The 18,345-nt window shown below is 40.0% G+C and overlaps 1 protein-coding gene across 3 annotated transcripts in view; it reads left to right on the top strand.

The window, feature by feature from the left end:
* The window catches only part of AFMID (arylformamidase), a 737,969-nt gene that overhangs the window by 247,924 nt on the left and 471,700 nt on the right, over positions 1 to 18,345 (top strand). For all 3 annotated transcript variants that reach the window (XM_044068169.1, XM_044068166.1, XM_044068167.1), the window contains exons 3-4: positions 13,263 to 13,367; positions 13,466 to 13,514. In XM_044068169.1, coding sequence (XP_043924104.1) covers positions 13,263 to 13,367; positions 13,466 to 13,514 — 154 coding nt within the window. The remainder of the gene's footprint in view (positions 1 to 13,262; positions 13,368 to 13,465; positions 13,515 to 18,345) is intronic.

Genomic DNA, 18,345 nt, shown 5'->3' on the forward strand with positions numbered 1-18,345 from the left:
CATGCCCCATGATTCTCACTACACCTTTCTAAACATACTGGAAAATATTAAGATACAACCAAACACCCTAATACTGGGTGATTTCAACTACCCTGCCATTAACTTGGAAAACTACTCATGTACCAACACCTTTGCCCAATGGTTCTTGGAATTCAAAAATTCCAACGCCCTAGATTAGTTGATCCAGGGTGTTGGAATTCATAAATTCCAATGCCCTGGATCAACTAATCCTTAGTCCCACCAGGGGCTCCAATATCCTAGACCTGGTCATTACCAACATGGGAAATCGATGCTCCATACCTATGGTCACCCCCTCGTTGGTCAGGTCTGACCATAAGCTAATCACCCTTGACATCCACATCCCACCCCCACCCCCCAGTAAGGAAACCTTCGTAAAAACTTCTCCAAAGCCAACTTCATGCTACTCAAATCAGAAGTGGCAAACTTCATGACACCAATGCAGATGGGAACTGAAAGTTCAACTGCTGAATCCTACACTAAGGCACTGTATGAGCACATCCACTCGTGCATGAATCGTGCCATCCCCAATAAAACCAAGATGCTTTCCTCCAACAAAAGGAAGCCAATCTGGTGGTCCCTTGCCATAAACAAACTTTACAACAAAAGGAAGAAACTGGTGCAGAAAAGAGGAAAATCCCAGGATGCAAAAAACTCCCTTACCAGCCTCAGTAAGAAGCTGAGATCCCTCATAAAAATCCTCCAAAGCTAGTTGCGAAAATAAAATTGCCAAAGATTCCAAAGACAACCACAAGGCATTGTGTAGCTATGTCAAGAATCTAAATGGCAATGCTCAGATCTGCTCTGAGCTACAACAGAATGGCATTAAGTATACTGATCCCAGGTATATTGCCAATATCCAGTGTAAACTTCACACCCCCACCCCCTAAAGGGCCCATTTCAGTACTGAAAGATTGCCAAATTCCGGTAATAATGACCACACAGGTAAAAAACATACTCTCCAAAGCTAAGAATACAGCCAAACACCCTAATACTGGGTGATTTCAACTACCCTGCCATTAACTGGGAAAACTACTCGTGTACCAACACCTTCGCCCAATGGTTCTTGGAATTCTTGGGACCAGATGACATCCCAAACTTTGTACTACATGAACTACAAATGAACTGGCACCTCACCTAAGTGTCATGTTTAATCATAGCCTCACCTCAGGCTTCTTGCCCACTGAGTGGCACACAGCTACAGTTATCCCACTCCACAAGGGGGGATCCACCTTGGATCCTGGGAACTATCGCCCCACCAGTCTGATGAGTCTGATCTGCAAGGCAATGGAACGTATTATCATAGAAATTATAAACACAGACATTGGCAACCTTCAAACACTGGCGCCTGTGCAGTTTGGGTTCATGAAGGGCCGATCTTATCTCCTGAACCTGATTGACTTCTTCAAATCAGTCTCCAGAGCCGTGGACAAGGGTAAGGTGGTCCACACAGCCTATCTAGACCTCGCCAAGGTCTTCAGCACCCTCTACCACTCTCGAATCATAGATAAACTTACTAAGCTGGGCATTAATCCCTACAGCACTAGATGGATTGCCAACTGGCTTACTGACAGAACCCACACTGTAAAAGTAGCCGACTCCAAATCCAGCTCCAGATAAGTGACAAGTGGAGTACTTCAGGGTTCAGTCCTGGGACTGCTCTTGTTTGGCATCTACTTCTCTGAAGTACGGGCCATCACTAAGGGACTCTGGCTAACAAAGTTTGCAGATGACTACAAACTGGGAGCCATTATTGAATCCCCAAATGATGTGGATATTCTACAAAACGGCCTTACAGAAACAGATGCTTGGTGCCAGAGCCATGGGCTCAAGTTCAATGCCAAGAAATGTATAGTTATCCCCTTTGGGAAAAAATGTGTACCCGTGAATTACCACATAGGTGGCAGTACACTAAACACCAAACGTGTGATAAGAGACTTAGGGACACAGGTGGACAGTGGTCTCACCTTTGATAACCACAGTGCCACAACAGTCAGGAAATCCTTCTATGTGGCACACCTCATCACTAAGGGCTTTTCATCCAGAAAAAAGGAGGTCATTGTCCCACTGTGCTCATCCCTCATTAGACCCGTTATAGAATACAATGCCGCATTTGGTATGTACCTCTCAAGACATCTGCAACAACTGGAAAGGCCGCGAAATACCTCACTAAAAGAATCACAGGCCTAAAGCAGATACCCTTTGCTGACTGTCTAAAATAACTCCACCTATACTTTGTCACATATCGTCTACTCAGAGGCTATCTCTGCTTAACATACAAGGTCATGTCAAACCCAGAGCTGTTGGACATGCTACACTTAAAGGAATCCCAATCCCTCAGAGACACATGCTCCAGGGATCTAAACCTTGTCATCACAATGAACAAAACATGCTGGAGGGATAGGTTCGTGACCCAGAGACTCCCCAGACTCTGAAATAGACTGCTCATACATGTCAAGCAGAGCACCTCTTGGCCCTCTTCAAAAGGAACCTTGATGATTGGATGGGAGATAGGAAATTTACCCCGGGGATCATGTCAGTTGCCCTGCTAGATGGGTCCAGAAAAGTAAATACTGTGGGAAGAAATTGCCAGGGAATTGTTATGGCTAGGCTTATATAGGCCTTAGGGCCGATAGCCCTAGTACCAACCTATGAACCTATTACAACTGAGTCAGAGAGACAGGCCATACACATAGACATTTATATTGGATAAACCTTGTGATAGACTGAAAATAATGGATAAAAAAGAAACAAAAAGTAGACAGCCGTGGCCATCAAAGTGTTACATAGCTACAAACATGTCCACCCAACAAGTTCCTAAGGAGAAACATAAACATTTAGTCATAGGTGACTTAATCAGGCCTGAGTCATACTCAGTAAAAGAGAAAATTAAGTCATCCTGTCGGAGGACCACTATGCAGACTAATTAAACAAGACAAAAGATCTGATTTCCATTTGAGGATTGAGAACCCGAAATAAAGAGCATGGAGAGTCCGACATAGGAAACCTGGGATGCTGATAACATAAAAATGAGCAACATGGCTACTCTGCATTCAAAGGACAATCGGGTATAAACCGATGCTTCCGAACCTGTTTCTTAGATTCAGGTTACTGGCTAAGGCTGTTGCCACCCCATAGTGCCTTTTTTTAGGCAAAGTTCAAAGGACAAAACCATCACCGTAACAGGTACATGCATGCAAAATATGAAGGTAATGCAGTAACTGAGACCTGGTTCAATGCTTCAGAAAGCGTCCCTGCAATACCAGGCTTCAACTCTTACCACAATTTTCAGCCACCGAACCAGGACCAAAACACTAAAGGTGGAGGAGTTTCCTTATTCACCAAAGATATTCACAACACCGGACTAGTTGCCCAACACAATGCGTCTGAAATTCTCCAGATGCAATTAACACTAGGTAAGACTGCAATCCAAATTGTAGCTTGCAACAGATCCCCCGCCATGCCCCATGATTCTCACTACACCTTTCTAAACATACTGGAAAATATTAAGATACAACCAAACACCCTAATACTTGGTGATTTCAACTACCCTGCCATTAACTTGGAAAACTACTCGTGTACCAACACCTTCACCCAATGGTTCTTGGAATTCAAAAATTCCAACGCCCTAGATTAGTTGATCCAGGGTGTTGGAATTCATAAATTCCAATGCCCTGGATCAACTAATCCTTAGTCCCACCAGGGGCTCCAGTATCCTAGACCTGGTCATTACCAACATAGGAAATCGATGCTCCATACCTATGGTCACCCCCTCGTTGGTCAGGTCTGACCATAAGCTAATCACCCTTGACATCCACATCCCACCCCCACCCCCCAGTAAGGAAACCTTCGCAAAAACTTCTCCAAAGCCAACTTCATGCTACTCAAATCAGAAGTGGCAAACTTCATGACACCAATGCAGATGGGAACTGAAAGTTCAACTGCTGAATCCTACACTAAGGCACTGTATGAGCACATCCACTCATGCATGAATCGTGCCATCCCCAATAAAACCAAGATGCTTTCCTCCAAAAAAAGGAAGCCAATCTGGTGGTCCCTTGCCATAAACAAACTTTACAACAAAAGGAAGAAACTGGTGCAGAAAAGAGGAAAATCCCAGGATGCAAAAAACTCCCTTACCAGCCTCAGTAAGAAGCTGAGATCCCTCATAAAAATCCTCCAAAGCTAGTTGCGAAAATAAAATTGCCAAAGATTCCAAAGACAACCACAAGGCATTGTGTAGCTATGTCAAGAATCTAAATGGCAATGCTCAGATCTGCTCTGAGCTACAACAGAATGGCATTAAGTATACTGATCCCAGGTGTATTGCCAATATCCAGTGCAAACTTCACCCCCCCACCCCCTAAAGGGCCCATCTCAATACTGAAAGATTGCCAAATTCCGGTAATAATGACCACACAGGTAAAAAACATACTCTCCAAAGCTAAGAATACAGCCAAACACCCTAATACTGGGTGATTTCAACTACCCTGCCATTAACTGGGAAAACTACTCGTGTACCAACACCTTCGCCCAATGGTTCTTGGAATTCTTGGGACCAGATGACATCCCAAACTTTGTACTACATGAACTACAAATGAACTGGCACCTCACCTAAGTGTCATGTTTAATCATAGCCTCACCTCAGGCTTCTTGCCCACTGAGTGGCACACAGCTACAGTTATCCCACTCCACAAGGGGGGATCCACCTTGGATCCTGGGAACTATCGCCCCGCCAGTCTGATGAGTCTGATCTGCAAGGCAATGGAACGTATTATCATAGAAATTATAAACACAGACATTGGCAACCTTCAAACACTGGCACCTGTGCAGTTTGGGTTCATGAAGGGCCGATCTTATCTCCTGAACCTGATTGACTTCTTCAAATCAGTCTCCAGAGCCGTGGACAAGGGTAAGGTGGTCCACACAGCCTATCTAGACCTCGCCAAGGCCTTCAGCACCATCTACCACTCTCGAATCATAGATAAACTTACTAAGCTGGGCATTAATCCCTACAGCACTAGATGGATTGCCAACTGGCTTACTGACAGAACACACACTGTAAAAGTAGCCGACTCCAAATCCAGCCCCAGATAAGTGACAAGTGGAGTACTTCAGGGTTCAGTCCTGGGACTGCTCTTGTTTGGCATCTACTTCTCTGAAGTACGGGCCATCACTAAGGGACTCTGGCTAACAAAGTTTGCAGATGACTACAAACTGGGAGCCATTATTGAATCCCCAAATGATGTGGATATTCTACAAAACGGCCTTACAGAAACAGATGCTTGGTGCCAGAGCCATGGGCTCAAGTTTAATGCCAAGAAATGTATAGTTATCCCCTTTGGCAAAAAAATGTGTACCTGTGAATTACCACATAGGTGGCAGTACACTAAACACCAAACGTGTGATAAGAGACTTAGGGACACAGGTGGACAGTGGTCTCACCTTCGATAACCACAGTGCCACAACAGTCAGGAAATCCTTCTATGTGGCACACCTCATCACTAAGGGCTTTTCATCCAGAAAAAAGGAGGTCATTGTCCCACTGTACTCATCCCTCATTAGACCCGTTATAGAATACAATGCCGCATTTGGTATGTACCTCTCAAGACATCTGCAACAACTGGAAAGGCCGCAGAAATACCTCACTAAAAGAATCACAGGCCTAAAGCAGATACCCTTTGCTGACTTTCTAAAATAACTCCACCTATACTTTGTCACATATCGTCTACTCAGAGGCTATCTCTGCTTAACATACAAGGTCATGTCAAACCCAGAGCTGTTGGACATGCTACACTTAAAGAAATCCCAATCCCTCAGAGACACATGCTCCAGGGATCTAAACCTTGTCATCACAATGAACAAAACATGCTGGAGGGATAGGTTCGTGACCCAGAGACTCCCCAGACTCTGAAATAGACTGCTCATACATGTCAAGCAGAGCACCTCTTGGCCCTCTTCAAAAGGAACCTTGATGATTGGATGGGAGATAGGAAATTTACCCCGGGGATCATGTCAGTTGCCCTGCTAGATGGGTCCAGAGAAGTAAATACTGTGGGAAGAAATTGCCAGGGAATTGTTATGGCTAGGCTCATATAGGCCTTAGGGCCGATAGCCTAGCACCAACCTATGAACCTATTACAACTGAGTCAGAGAGACAGGCCATACACATAGACATTTATGTTGGATAAACCTTGTGATAGACTGAAAATAATGGATAAAAAGAAACAAAAGTAGATGCTGCTTAGCCTGTGGCTCATTTCTAATAGTATGGTTAGTATGATGTAGGATTTACTTGTACTTGTATATTAATTCATTTAGTCCACTACCAGGCATCCAGTAGTTCCTTGGGAAGGTAGTTTTATATATCATTAATGGTTAGCTTTAGATTATCAAGTCATTAGTGTGCACTGTAGCATTTAGGCTTTTGAGGTCAATGGTGACTTTCTTAATAAAATTAGAAAATATAAAAAGACTCAAATCAAGGTCATAGAGAGAACCACTTTTACAGAAGCTAATTTAAGGACATAGTTTGACAAAGAAAGATCTGAGAAGTTCTATTTCTAAGGCATTTGGAGAACCAAATAAAGAGATGTGTGTGTCCAAAACCTAGGAGAGCTAACTTAGCCAGTAGTACAGTATGGTCAACTAAATGAAAAGGTTTGTAAGGTCTAGAAATAAGCATTACAGAATTGCAATGGCTAGTACCAAGAATTAATGGGGAACCAGCTAATAGCAAAGGATTATTGAAGAGTGAGGGTAGTAGCACAAAGTAGTGAAAACAATGAATGCTTGACATTATACCACTAATGGACAATACCTAGGAATAGTGCACAGTAACACTAAAGTATAGAAATTATGGAACTTTCAAATTCATTTTCAGGATGAAGATACAGGGCTTATGGGTGGTGGAAAGGAGTTTTAAGTGGGAGGGAGGTAGATACCAAGGATTAAAAAGCTGTTATGTTGTATCTTTCGGCTTTTCCCGGTTAGGGGTCGTCACAGCGGAACTCCAGTCCGCTAATGATTGGCAGTAGATTTTTACGTACCGAGTTGCCAGCCCTGACGCACAACCTGCAACGAAGATACGCCCATTCACGCATGTCTCCACACAGAAGACACTTTAGCTGAGAATCGAACAGGACAATGTCTTACTGTGAGGTGACAATGCTACCGCAGCACCAAAGGAGCAGTGGGAAATCAGTGGATACCAGCATTATGAATGAGCGGAGAGAGCCACAGGACACCAGGGATTATGGATATGTTATGAGCAATATGGTGGAGCAGAGTAAAATCAGTGGATAAAAAGGATCATGGATCTGACATGGGCAATACAAAGGAGCAGACAGAACTACTGGATACCAGGGATTATAGATATGTTATGGGCAATTTGAAGGAGCAGATTAAAACCAGTGGATACCAGGGATCATGGTTCTTTCATGGACAACAGGAAGGAGCAGACAGAACTACTGAATACCACGGAATATGGAACTTCTATGGACAGCAAGAAGAAGCAGAGATAACTACTGGATAGCAGGAATTATGGAACTGTTACTGCTGGTGTGACGGAGGAGAATGGAACCACTGGATACCAGGAATTATGGAACAGTTATGGGCAGTATGAAGGAGCAGAGGGAACTATTGGATATCCAGCATTAAGTAATTTTTATGGGCAATATGAAGTAGCAAGGGAGCTACTGGAAACTAGGAAGGAAGAAACTGTTACATATAGTATGTAAGAGCCAGTAGATACTGAGAATTATTGAGCTATTATGGGAATTATGAAAAAGCAGAGGAATCACTGGATATGAAGAATGATGGAAGAGCAAAGGTAACCACTAGCAGGGATTACAGACAGTATAAAAGAGAATGGGAAGCAGTGGATGCCATGGACTATAGAACTAAGAATAAACTGGAGGAACTACTGGTTATGTCAGATTATGGAACTGATGTAGCAAATGTGCAGTACAGGTATATATATCTACACCCAATGCCAACAATTTATATGCCACCAAAATGGTACAAACAATTCAGCCAGGTGTCTTCAATGTTTATGTACTGTTATACTAATCAAGTTAACACAATATTAATCTACTATCATCCTGTTAATCTCCTACTAATTGTATTTATCATAACATTGACTGTCAACCTCCCTCTCTACCTTCATCCTGCTCTTTTTAACTAAAACATTTATAAATCTTGTTGTTGAGTCTTTCTGCTTTTCCCAGTTAGGGGTCGCCACAGCGGAACTCCGGTCCGCTAATGATTGGCAGTAGATTTTTACGTGCGAGTTGCCAGCCCTGACGCACAACCTTCAATGAAGGTATGCCCATTCATGCATGTCTCCACACAGAAGATGCTCTAGCTGAGAATCGAACAGGACAACGTCTTACTGTGAGGTGACAATGCTACTGCAGCACCACCACACTGAATAAATATTTTTCATAGGCCAATATTTGACACATCCAACAACACTGCACATACTGTATATTTAATACTTTTCTTAGCTAATGTGCAATGATTCTAGTCAAGCTGTATATTCTGTATATGTGATTTTCAATAAAACTTATTTTTTTGCATTGTTATTTAGTCTTCCTCTGTGCAATATTACTCGTGTCATGAATGCACAAACTATGCTTGCATTTTTTGCTTTTACTTATTAATTATTTTTATGTAGAGATTTTCTTCATGGGTTTCTAAAAAATAGGACTTTCACCAGGTCAGACTCTCCCAGGAAACAATTTAATTAAGTTTATAAACAAAAATGTCAATTAAAAAAGAAATACATACATATGTAATGGCCAGGGGCCACAGTGTCATAATCCACACTGATGCCCACAAAATAAAATTCAATGGGAGTCTGTCCTTCATTGTGTACAATAAATGTGCATTGCTGCCTCAGGTAATAACCAATATGTCATACCCAAATAAAATTCCCATTTATCAACTGCAGAACAGAGTCACATTTACTGGCTCCTCAGAATTTTACCCACATTGCCCTTGTGCCTTCCACTGTTATCTTAACAGTAACAGAAACTCTTCTAAATATACACATACAAAATATTTTCAGGAGAAGTCTATCAACTCATTTCCTGATTTCATGTTAACACTGCCATCAGTCAGACCGATGTGGCACACCAACATCACAATTTTTGTTTACCCTTAAAATAAACAAATAATTAAATAAGTGTATGGAAGCAATAGCTTTAAGCCACCACTCTTTAAAAGACAGACACCAACATTTGATATTTTACCAGATCTGCATACATATCCATACACCAAAAAATAAACCGCCAACCACAAGTTTTTGAAATTACATAAATAAAACTGTTTAGTTAAAACAAAAAAGTAACATGTTATGTAAAATCACACGTACAAGCAACTATACACACGTACAAAAAAAAATGCAAAATAAATATGTTGTTACCAGACAAATGGCATTTAAGAAAATTGTATCTAACAGTTTATCTGGTTATGCTACATTGATTTTAACATAATTTTGGCTTTTGTAAAACCTCTGTCTAATAGTTTTCTGGTCCTATTAATACTGGTAACAAAATAATAATAATAATAATAATAATAATAATAATAATAATAATGATAATAATAATGATAATGAATTATATATACCTCTGATTTTTAAGTCCAAACAGTACCTACGCAATAACACAGGCAAGGAATTTTAGGACTGAGTGACTATCCCAGTATTGTAATGTGCTATGCACATTTCAAAAGTGAAACAAAATAATGGCACCAGAAGCAGATAATTAAGAAGTTAGAGTGTTAGTCCTCTGTGCTAACTGCCAGGCCTTTTTCAAAGTGTTTAAGAAGTGTCTGTAGTTAAATTGGATATTTATTAAAAGCACTGGCACTGAGCAACAAATAAATTAAAGTAACTGAAGCCGGGATGCTATATTCCTATGCTACTCATGGGGGTGGGGGTGGGGGGTGCACCTACTGCTTCTCTTCCAGCTAAATATAGCTATCTGGGGGTTACTATACATCAAGGTAAATGGCACATTTAAGCTAGAGCTATTCTTCCTTGATAGCAGGGCTTTTACAAAATTCCACATTTGACTAGGACAAGTCAACAAAAATCTTTCAACCCACCCAGTTTCAACCATCGTTACTATTAACTATAGAAGGTGCTGTAGTGATTGTGATCCATTTTGACAGTTAATTATTCCCTGTTATCTAATGAAATGGCAGCACTGGACAGAACAGTTTTACTGCAGGGTGAAAAGCCTCCTTATTTCTCTGCTAAATATTGCAACCCTATAGTTGCCACATCTTGTGAAAAATATTAAGCATGTCTCCCAGTTACTTTACAGATGTCAGTTAAGCATGTGTTAAATGTTCCAATGGTATTCTTTATAACTGATGCTATCAGCCAATATCTTATAGATTCATAGATAAGTAGTAGGCTAGCCACCCTTCTGGGCCAATTTAAGTCCAGCCAATTTCCCTTCCAATGGTGAAATTAAACTCTTGACCTTGTATCTGTGAGGTAAGCACCTTAACCATTATTTCACACCCCCCTCCAAGTCTACACTGTCTATTTCACATGGTTTAAATCCTGTAATATTTTGCAACATTAGTAGAAATACAAAAAATAGGTCAGGGTAAAAAAAAAACAGAACAAGTGTAGTGCTTAAAATGAGGAAGAATAAATTAAAGCTATCAAAGAGTTATTGTTAATGAACTATAGGATGTAAGTTTTAACTTAAAGTCTGAACTGCATCATAGTCTCTTGGAAAATGTGGCAGAAAATTAAAAAATATGGGAACTGTAGAATCAAAGCATTTTGCCTCAGTGAAATTCATCCTTTTCTCAAGGATTTCAAATAGTTCTTATTGGACAGACCAAGCAATTAGACTTAGCAAGATCTGTACGGAACTCAGGTACCACATCAAGAAGGCAGACCTAGATACATAACAAATATCACCATACTGGTGAGCAGTGCATCACTGAAATGGCAGCAAGAACATGACATTAAAGCCTGGGTCCATGGCACAGAGGGATTGATCCCTGACATTTGACCCAGGCAAGTAGGGTTTCATTAGCAGTGCCGGCACTGGAGGAGGCAGGCAAGAAGAGGTGGAGTGAAGGAACTTATCCACATGCTTCTCGCAATGGTGGGTGAAAAGAATTTGTATCCACTTGAGGCACGCTAATCAGTACAATTTCTTTGATGAAATTTAGGGAAACCACAGCTCATGTCATGTGGAGAGGGGCAGGGCTACTTGGTGGGAATGCCCCTTGTTGATCTCCATGGACAGCCCATTGCACATCCCTCTCTGATATCAGAGGAGGGTGTGTGAAGTTTAAGGCTGAATGAAAACAACAACAAAAAGCCTCAAATCACCATTTATAGCTGTCTGAATGATGGTCCCTCTGGGTTGATTCTCATCCTAGTGATGGGGAACAAATTGCCAAATCAAAGTAAACACACCTCAGAGAGTGAGCAAGATGGCTGGCAATAAAACCACACTTTAATAAAGCTGAAAAAATAAAAAAGTAGTAACAGTTCTGCATGAATCACCCCATTTAGTACTGTGACTGTAACAATGGAGATGCTAGAGGCCAGTCTAGTGCAAGACACTTCCATTTAAACTCTGGCTACAGAACCAGAGGTGATGGTGCACCTCACTATTAAGACACCCCCAGTTAGTTCTGTGACTACACAGATGGTGATAATAGAGGTCTATGCCAGTATGAGATACCCAGTCAGTATTTTGACAGTCCAGAGTGAAACACCCAATCAGTACTCTTGCTGCAGCAGTGAGGATGATGGAGAATGTAGCAGCTATTCTGTAAGATACTAAAGCACGTATGACTACAGAGAGCTTGCGTTCTACAATAAGATGTCAGAGATTCTGTTGGAAAAAATGATGATATAATGACAACTAGAGAGTTCTCTTTTAGTATTCACTATCCCAGATCCCACTTAAATGACACACCTTGCCCACAGAGTTCAACTCTTGGATTTTACCCTAAGAACAGGAGGGAAATAGGTGGGTAATGACCTTTAAAGGGTCAACTGAATGGCTGAAACTTCTGGGGTGTTGCTGTTAAGTTTTATCCAGCTGGTAGATATCTAGTCTAAGAAAATGGTGAGAGAAGAAGTTAATTGTGTCAATCACAATATTATACTCTGGTGAAAAGACAGATACAGGTGAATTTCTTCACCACAGCAATGATACATGTCGTTTCCAAGTGGCAGTGCTATGGCATGGACACCAAAGAATGCAGCACTGAGCATTGTAGTACCTTATCTCATCTTTGACCATAATAATCCCTGTGAAACTATATTTGTTGCTGTGATTCATCATATAATCATATTGTTCAATGGCAGTTCTCTTGAAGGAATTTCTATTGTAGCCAATCAAATGAGAATTAAACAACTTTAGCTATTGTATTGATTTTACCAAATATTTTAACAAAAACTGTCATTCCATTGATGTTTTATTTTATTTTCAGGTTTGTTTGGGTTGTTTTATTGTTAGGGATTTAGCTGGTGTGTTATTTCTCACTTGTTTGAACAGTAGCTGTAGTTTGCTTTCTCTTTAATATGGAAAACAGTGTTGTGGATGGTGAGCAAGATGATACTGCAGTATTAGTGGCCTTTGCCCTTTCTCCACAGTTTTGTGACTGCAGAATTATTATATTTGAGTAAAGTGGTATGAAGGTGTGGGAGCATACATTTTGACATATTATTGATTTCCAAATATATTTTCTTGAGAAGATGAAAACTGTCTTCTTAAAAGGAAGAGAAAAGCTGCCCAGAAAGTACCAAAGAATTAATGTTCTTAGGATGTTAAGATCACCTATTAGGAGTTTCAGAGGTCTCAATGCTATAGCAGATGGACATGGAAAACATGGTCCATCTAAACCCAAATTTTGAGGTGAAGACATGGGAACTCAGAGAGACATGGATTCTGTATCACACATTATCAAAGTGGACAATGGAGCCACTGTCCTCTCACTCCCCAAATCAGGATGGGGACATTATACATAGTGAATGTCCAACACGAACCATTTAGCAGAATGAAGCATAAATGTGTTCTGACCCATACTAGCATGTAGAAAGGGAAAACCTCTGAGTGCTATATACTTTAGACAGATTAAATGTAACTGTTCATTAATTATACATTGCTGTTCTAGCAGGTAAAGCAAAATAAATGAAATTGAACAGTAAGTATAAAAGATAATTATTGAGTGAAATGTCATTTTTTATCTCACAGGAACACAAAAGGCACGTTCTGTGACACAGACACTTTTAAATGTAGCATATGGAGGGAGAGATGGTGAAAAACTTGACATTTATCTTCCTGCAGACATGACTACAAGTATGTATAACAAAAGTTCTAAGAGTTTTCATCTGTATTTTCATAAATTTGACTTCAGTATAATAATTGTTCTTTTTCTGCTTTTCTCTTTTTGCCAGCTTTCCCTGTTCTCATTTACATCCATGGAGGGTACTGGCAGTTCCTAAGGTATGTTTCTAAAGTACTGCTTTTATGCATAAAGCCAGCACTCTACTTAGTGCAGATGCCAGATCTCTGCAAGGAAATCTTTGCCTACAGAAAGTGCAGGTGACCCCCCCCCCCCATTAGTGTAAAAGGCACAGATATGGGACTGGTGATGCTATTGGGCCTGAAGAGGACAAGGAGCTATGTGTGTGTGTGGGGGGGTGTGGGGTGTGGTGGGGGCAGATTGTTTCATGTCAATGGCATAGTAATGTGACAAATGCTAGTCACCTTCATCCTGTCTGCTATGTAATCCAAATGGTACATGCATACAAAACTATTATATGTAGCATCCCTGTTGTATCCCAGCAATACGCTAATGACTTGTATAAGCAGACTTTGTTATGACTCTGTCATTTGTGCTGGCATTTGTGTTATGTAAGCACACAGATCAGCATTCTGCTAGGAACACAGCATATACAAATGGATGTGACCACTTAATCCCTTATGGAAAGGGATAGCAAGTAATATGAATTGTAATAGTAATAACCTATGAACTCATTAACTTCTGAAAATGTGGACTGTGGGAAGGGTGTTACTATTATTTAGGCACTGCCAATGTTTGGAGGAGGAGGAGTTTATGAGAACTTTACAAAGATGTGTCTTGACAGTATGGGGTATATGTTTTGCTGACAACACTTCTTGGGTGACTGCACTAAAGGAAGGGAGATAGCTCGATTTATGGTGACCCTGCTGGGAATAGGTCTTAATGACCTTTATGCATGTTTACACTATGGGAAGGATGTCCTTTGTTCCCTCAGTGACTGGCACCTCAAAAAGTACTTCCTCATGTTAAAGCAAAAAACTGATTGGTAGGACAAGTGTGCACTGTTTTAAGATGTTTCTCCCTTTCCCAATGTTGTGTACCATGGAGTTTGTAGATATAAGTTATGGGGCTCGTCTGTTTGAAGGAAGGTTGCAGTTTTTCTGTCAGTGCTATTGACCCTGTTATGTGCCAATGTTGAACAGATGTGACTACTGAGGTTGTTTTAGGCAGTCAACTTTCACTCTTACATAGTGGAAACTGTTGGGAATAAGTACACTGTAGGAGTTTTATGTTGTGCTACTATAACCCTGCCAAGGACGGTTCTATAGATGGCATGGTGAAGATGCATTATAGTTTAACACTGTTTATACTGGATGTATAGAGGCAGAACGAACTGCACCATAAATATGATGCAACACTGTGTGTGGAGGAGGTGTGGGGATATCTTGGTAACATGGCATTCACTGCTGGGAATGGGTGGGCATGTGGGGCAATGCTGTGTACAGTGATCTGAGGAGGGCAATATGTGTGTGTGTGCATGTTAGATGATCCTAAAAACATGATGCTCAGGAAGGGGAAGGAGTCTCCGTAACAGTGTAGTAACAGGCCTTCACTACATATCCTAGCTGTCACAGAGCACTATAATGAATCGTGAAGCCCTACACTACAGAACTAGGGTAAAAACTTAATTTATACAGGCCACACTAAGCAGCATATTTTATAGCAAATCTGTGCTGCATAGCATTAACCTACCTCAAACAAACTAAGTCCATTATGATAGTCAGTCAGATCGACAGCATGATGGAGAAACAGAGAACGAATGACAGAAGCAGGCAGACAGAATTTGTGTGTATATATACACATATGCTAAATAACCCTCTTTCAAAGTCAAAGATTCACACTTTACTTAATGAGGTCACTTTTTTATGAAAATATAGGCATTCATTAACAAAATTATCACTATACTTTTTTATTATTTCACTTCATTGCCTTGATAAACATATTAATAAACATGTTTTCTTAAAATGAAAGAATGTTTCAGTATTGTTTTAAGTTTTGGTTCAATTTTTTCAGTACAAAGCTGAAATACTTTCCTAGTTAAAAAAACAATTCAATAAGTTTTTAGGCCTTGCTACACTCTAAGTAGCTTATTCATTATCTCAGTACTCTTTCATATTTTGAAAATGACTGTCTTGGTCTGCATGTCTAGTACTGAAGTATGAGGAACCACTACAGCTAAGTTCTTTTCAAACACTCTGTCATGATGTTCTAGTCTAGGATGAATGACTTCTTGTTCATGCATCACTGCTCCTGGCAATGTCTCTTGAGACAGCTTCTCAGATATCTCTCTGGATCCATCTCTGAAAAAGTCTCTTGAGACACCTTCTCAGATATCTCTCTGGACCCATCTCCTGGCTGAAGTTCTCTCAAATGTTGCCATTGTAATTGATACAGCCTCTGTAGGATATATTTGTTTTGAATAAAAAGTTTCCCAGTTTCTTTTTTGCAACTTTGTATCCCTAAGATGAGCTAGAAAAGATCTCAGTTGCTTATATCTTTACAATCTCTTATTCTGGCTAGTTTACAATCATTAGCGGACCGGAGTTCCGCTGTGGCGACCCCTAACCGGGAAAAGCCGAAAGACACAGCAACAACAGCAACATTCTGGCTAGTTTACAGTGGAACTTTGTTAAACTTTAACTTTGCCCTCTTTTACAAAGAAGATATGCGTCATGCTCTTCCATCATAATAATTTATTTTGTACAGCCCTGTTTTCTTTTAGCCTCTCTCTTTTACTTAAATCAAGTTTTCAAAGTGAAATAAGGAGGCAGAGGGAGGTATTCTATTCTTAATCTGCAACCTCTCAATGGCTTAACTGGTGATATATATTCAAGTTGTAAGGGAATATATAGTCCAGAAAAGCTACATATAAACATACATAAAACACTATTAATGTTACAGGCTTTCTTATTGATTTTTTTCAGTTTCTGCTGCTTTATCAACTTGAACTTTGGACTGTGGATAGTTAGAATTAGATATCACATACTGAAACTATTATTGCTATAAGAATCTTGTGAATTATGTACTTGCATATTGTGTTCCATTATCTGAGAAGACATCAGGTATTCCATATCTCAAACATGGGATAGGGTATGAATGGACAGGTGATGAAATCAGCAAGAAAAATTAGAGTAGTTTTGCTGGCACTGAATTCTTCCTCATGTCTTGGTAAGTACCTTCACATGGAGGACCATGTTTTCTCAAAATCTCACCAAGGTGACACTAATATATAGAGTGTTTCTTATATAACATTTATCATGGCAAGATGTAGGTTAAAAAGTAAAAAAGATGACTGGGTGCACAGGTCCCATGATAAAAAAGTGCCCAATCCTGGTGTATACAATAGTGCCAGGACTGGAAAATATTGGCAGTATAGAATCCTCAAGACAAGGCAACATTTCTACAATAGGGTTAGGCTACGCTCAGGGAGAAGACAGCCCCCTTTAGTAGTCCACAAAAAAACACAAAAACTGACTGCCCAAAAAGAGCCATAAAGATGACAAATTGGATTACTGAAGATAAGAAAGAAATTATGTATTGCTACTCTTATACAAAAAGCCCAGAATTTCCAGATAGAAGATATTCAGAAAGATTAAGAGAGAAATTAGAGGGGAGAAAAATGCTTGCCCAAGAAAAACTATCAAAAGCTTCAAATGCAAATTTGCATTTATTCTTATAACAGATCCATGAAAAACATTACATAGATGGAAAAACTTTGGCCGCCTGAAAAAAGAAGTGACAGTGGAAGTGAAAAAATATAAAGAGCAAAATCCAGAGATTTTTGAAATGTATAGAAAAGAAACATCGACATGGGAAAGAAAGACATACGTTATATGGTGCAATATTTATGCAACAGAGAAAAGCAAAGTAATTAATACAGAAGAGCAGCTCCAAAGATATTTGAAGAGAAATACAGTCAAAGGCATCCATATAGGGAAAAGGCAAAAAAATAAGAACATAAAGGGGGAATGTAGAACAAGGGACTAGTAAGAGAATGGATTAGCTATAAAGTGAAGAATTTTATGTAGAAAATCCAACACAGGTAGTTGAAATAATATTATGGAACAATCAGTCCCCAGACTAAAGAGAAATATGTGGAGCAGGAAGCATCTGAAGAAGGAATATAGACGTGGGAACGAAAACAAGATTTGATATGGTACAATATTTATGCAAAGGGGAAAGTACAACTAATCAATACAAACGCAACATCAAAGCTATTGGAAGAGAAATAAAGACAAAGGCACCCAGATATGGTAAATTTTATAATACAAAAAAAAAGAAAATAAAGTGGAAAAGTAGAAAAGAGGATAAGTAATTGAGAAGTTAAAGAAATAGAAACTGAAGTTATGGATCACCTGCTAAGTGAAGGAATGAGTGTAGAAAATCCAACTCTGGTAATGTCATAGCATGATGGAACAGTGAGTCCTCAAACTAAGGAGAAACAGGTGGAATGAGAGGCATCTGATGACTTGCTGTATGAAGATGCTCTGGAATCTTCTGTAGGAAACCAGTGCAAAAGTTCAATTGAAGTTGCACAACAAAGAAAGGAGCAGGAAACAGTGGTAGATTACAGAAAGGAAATAAGATCTAGAAGGTTAGAATACTGACAATACAGATGGACACAATAATCAAGACTATTAAGAGAAATCCATGACATATAACAGAAGTAAATAGGATATATTATTGTGCAGCTAAATTTAATAACAGATAATGTCTTCTTCTTCTCTTTCGTCTGTTCCCGTTAGGAGTCACCACAGCGGATCATCTGTTTCCATTACTTCTTGTTCTCTGCATATTGCTCTGTCACACCAACCACCTGCATGTCCTCTCTCACCACGTCCATAAACCTTGTCTTAGGCCTTCCTCTTTTCCTCTTACCTGGCAGCTCCATCCTTAGCATCCTTTTCCCAATGTACCCATCATCCCTCCTCAGCACATGTCCAAACCAATGCAATCTCGCCTCACTGACTT

This window comes from Protopterus annectens, chromosome 4.part0, assembly GCF_019279795.1.
Source record: "Protopterus annectens isolate FY-2018-M chromosome 4.part0, PAN1.0, whole genome shotgun sequence".
Taxonomy (NCBI): domain Eukaryota; kingdom Metazoa; phylum Chordata; order Ceratodontiformes; family Protopteridae; genus Protopterus; species Protopterus annectens.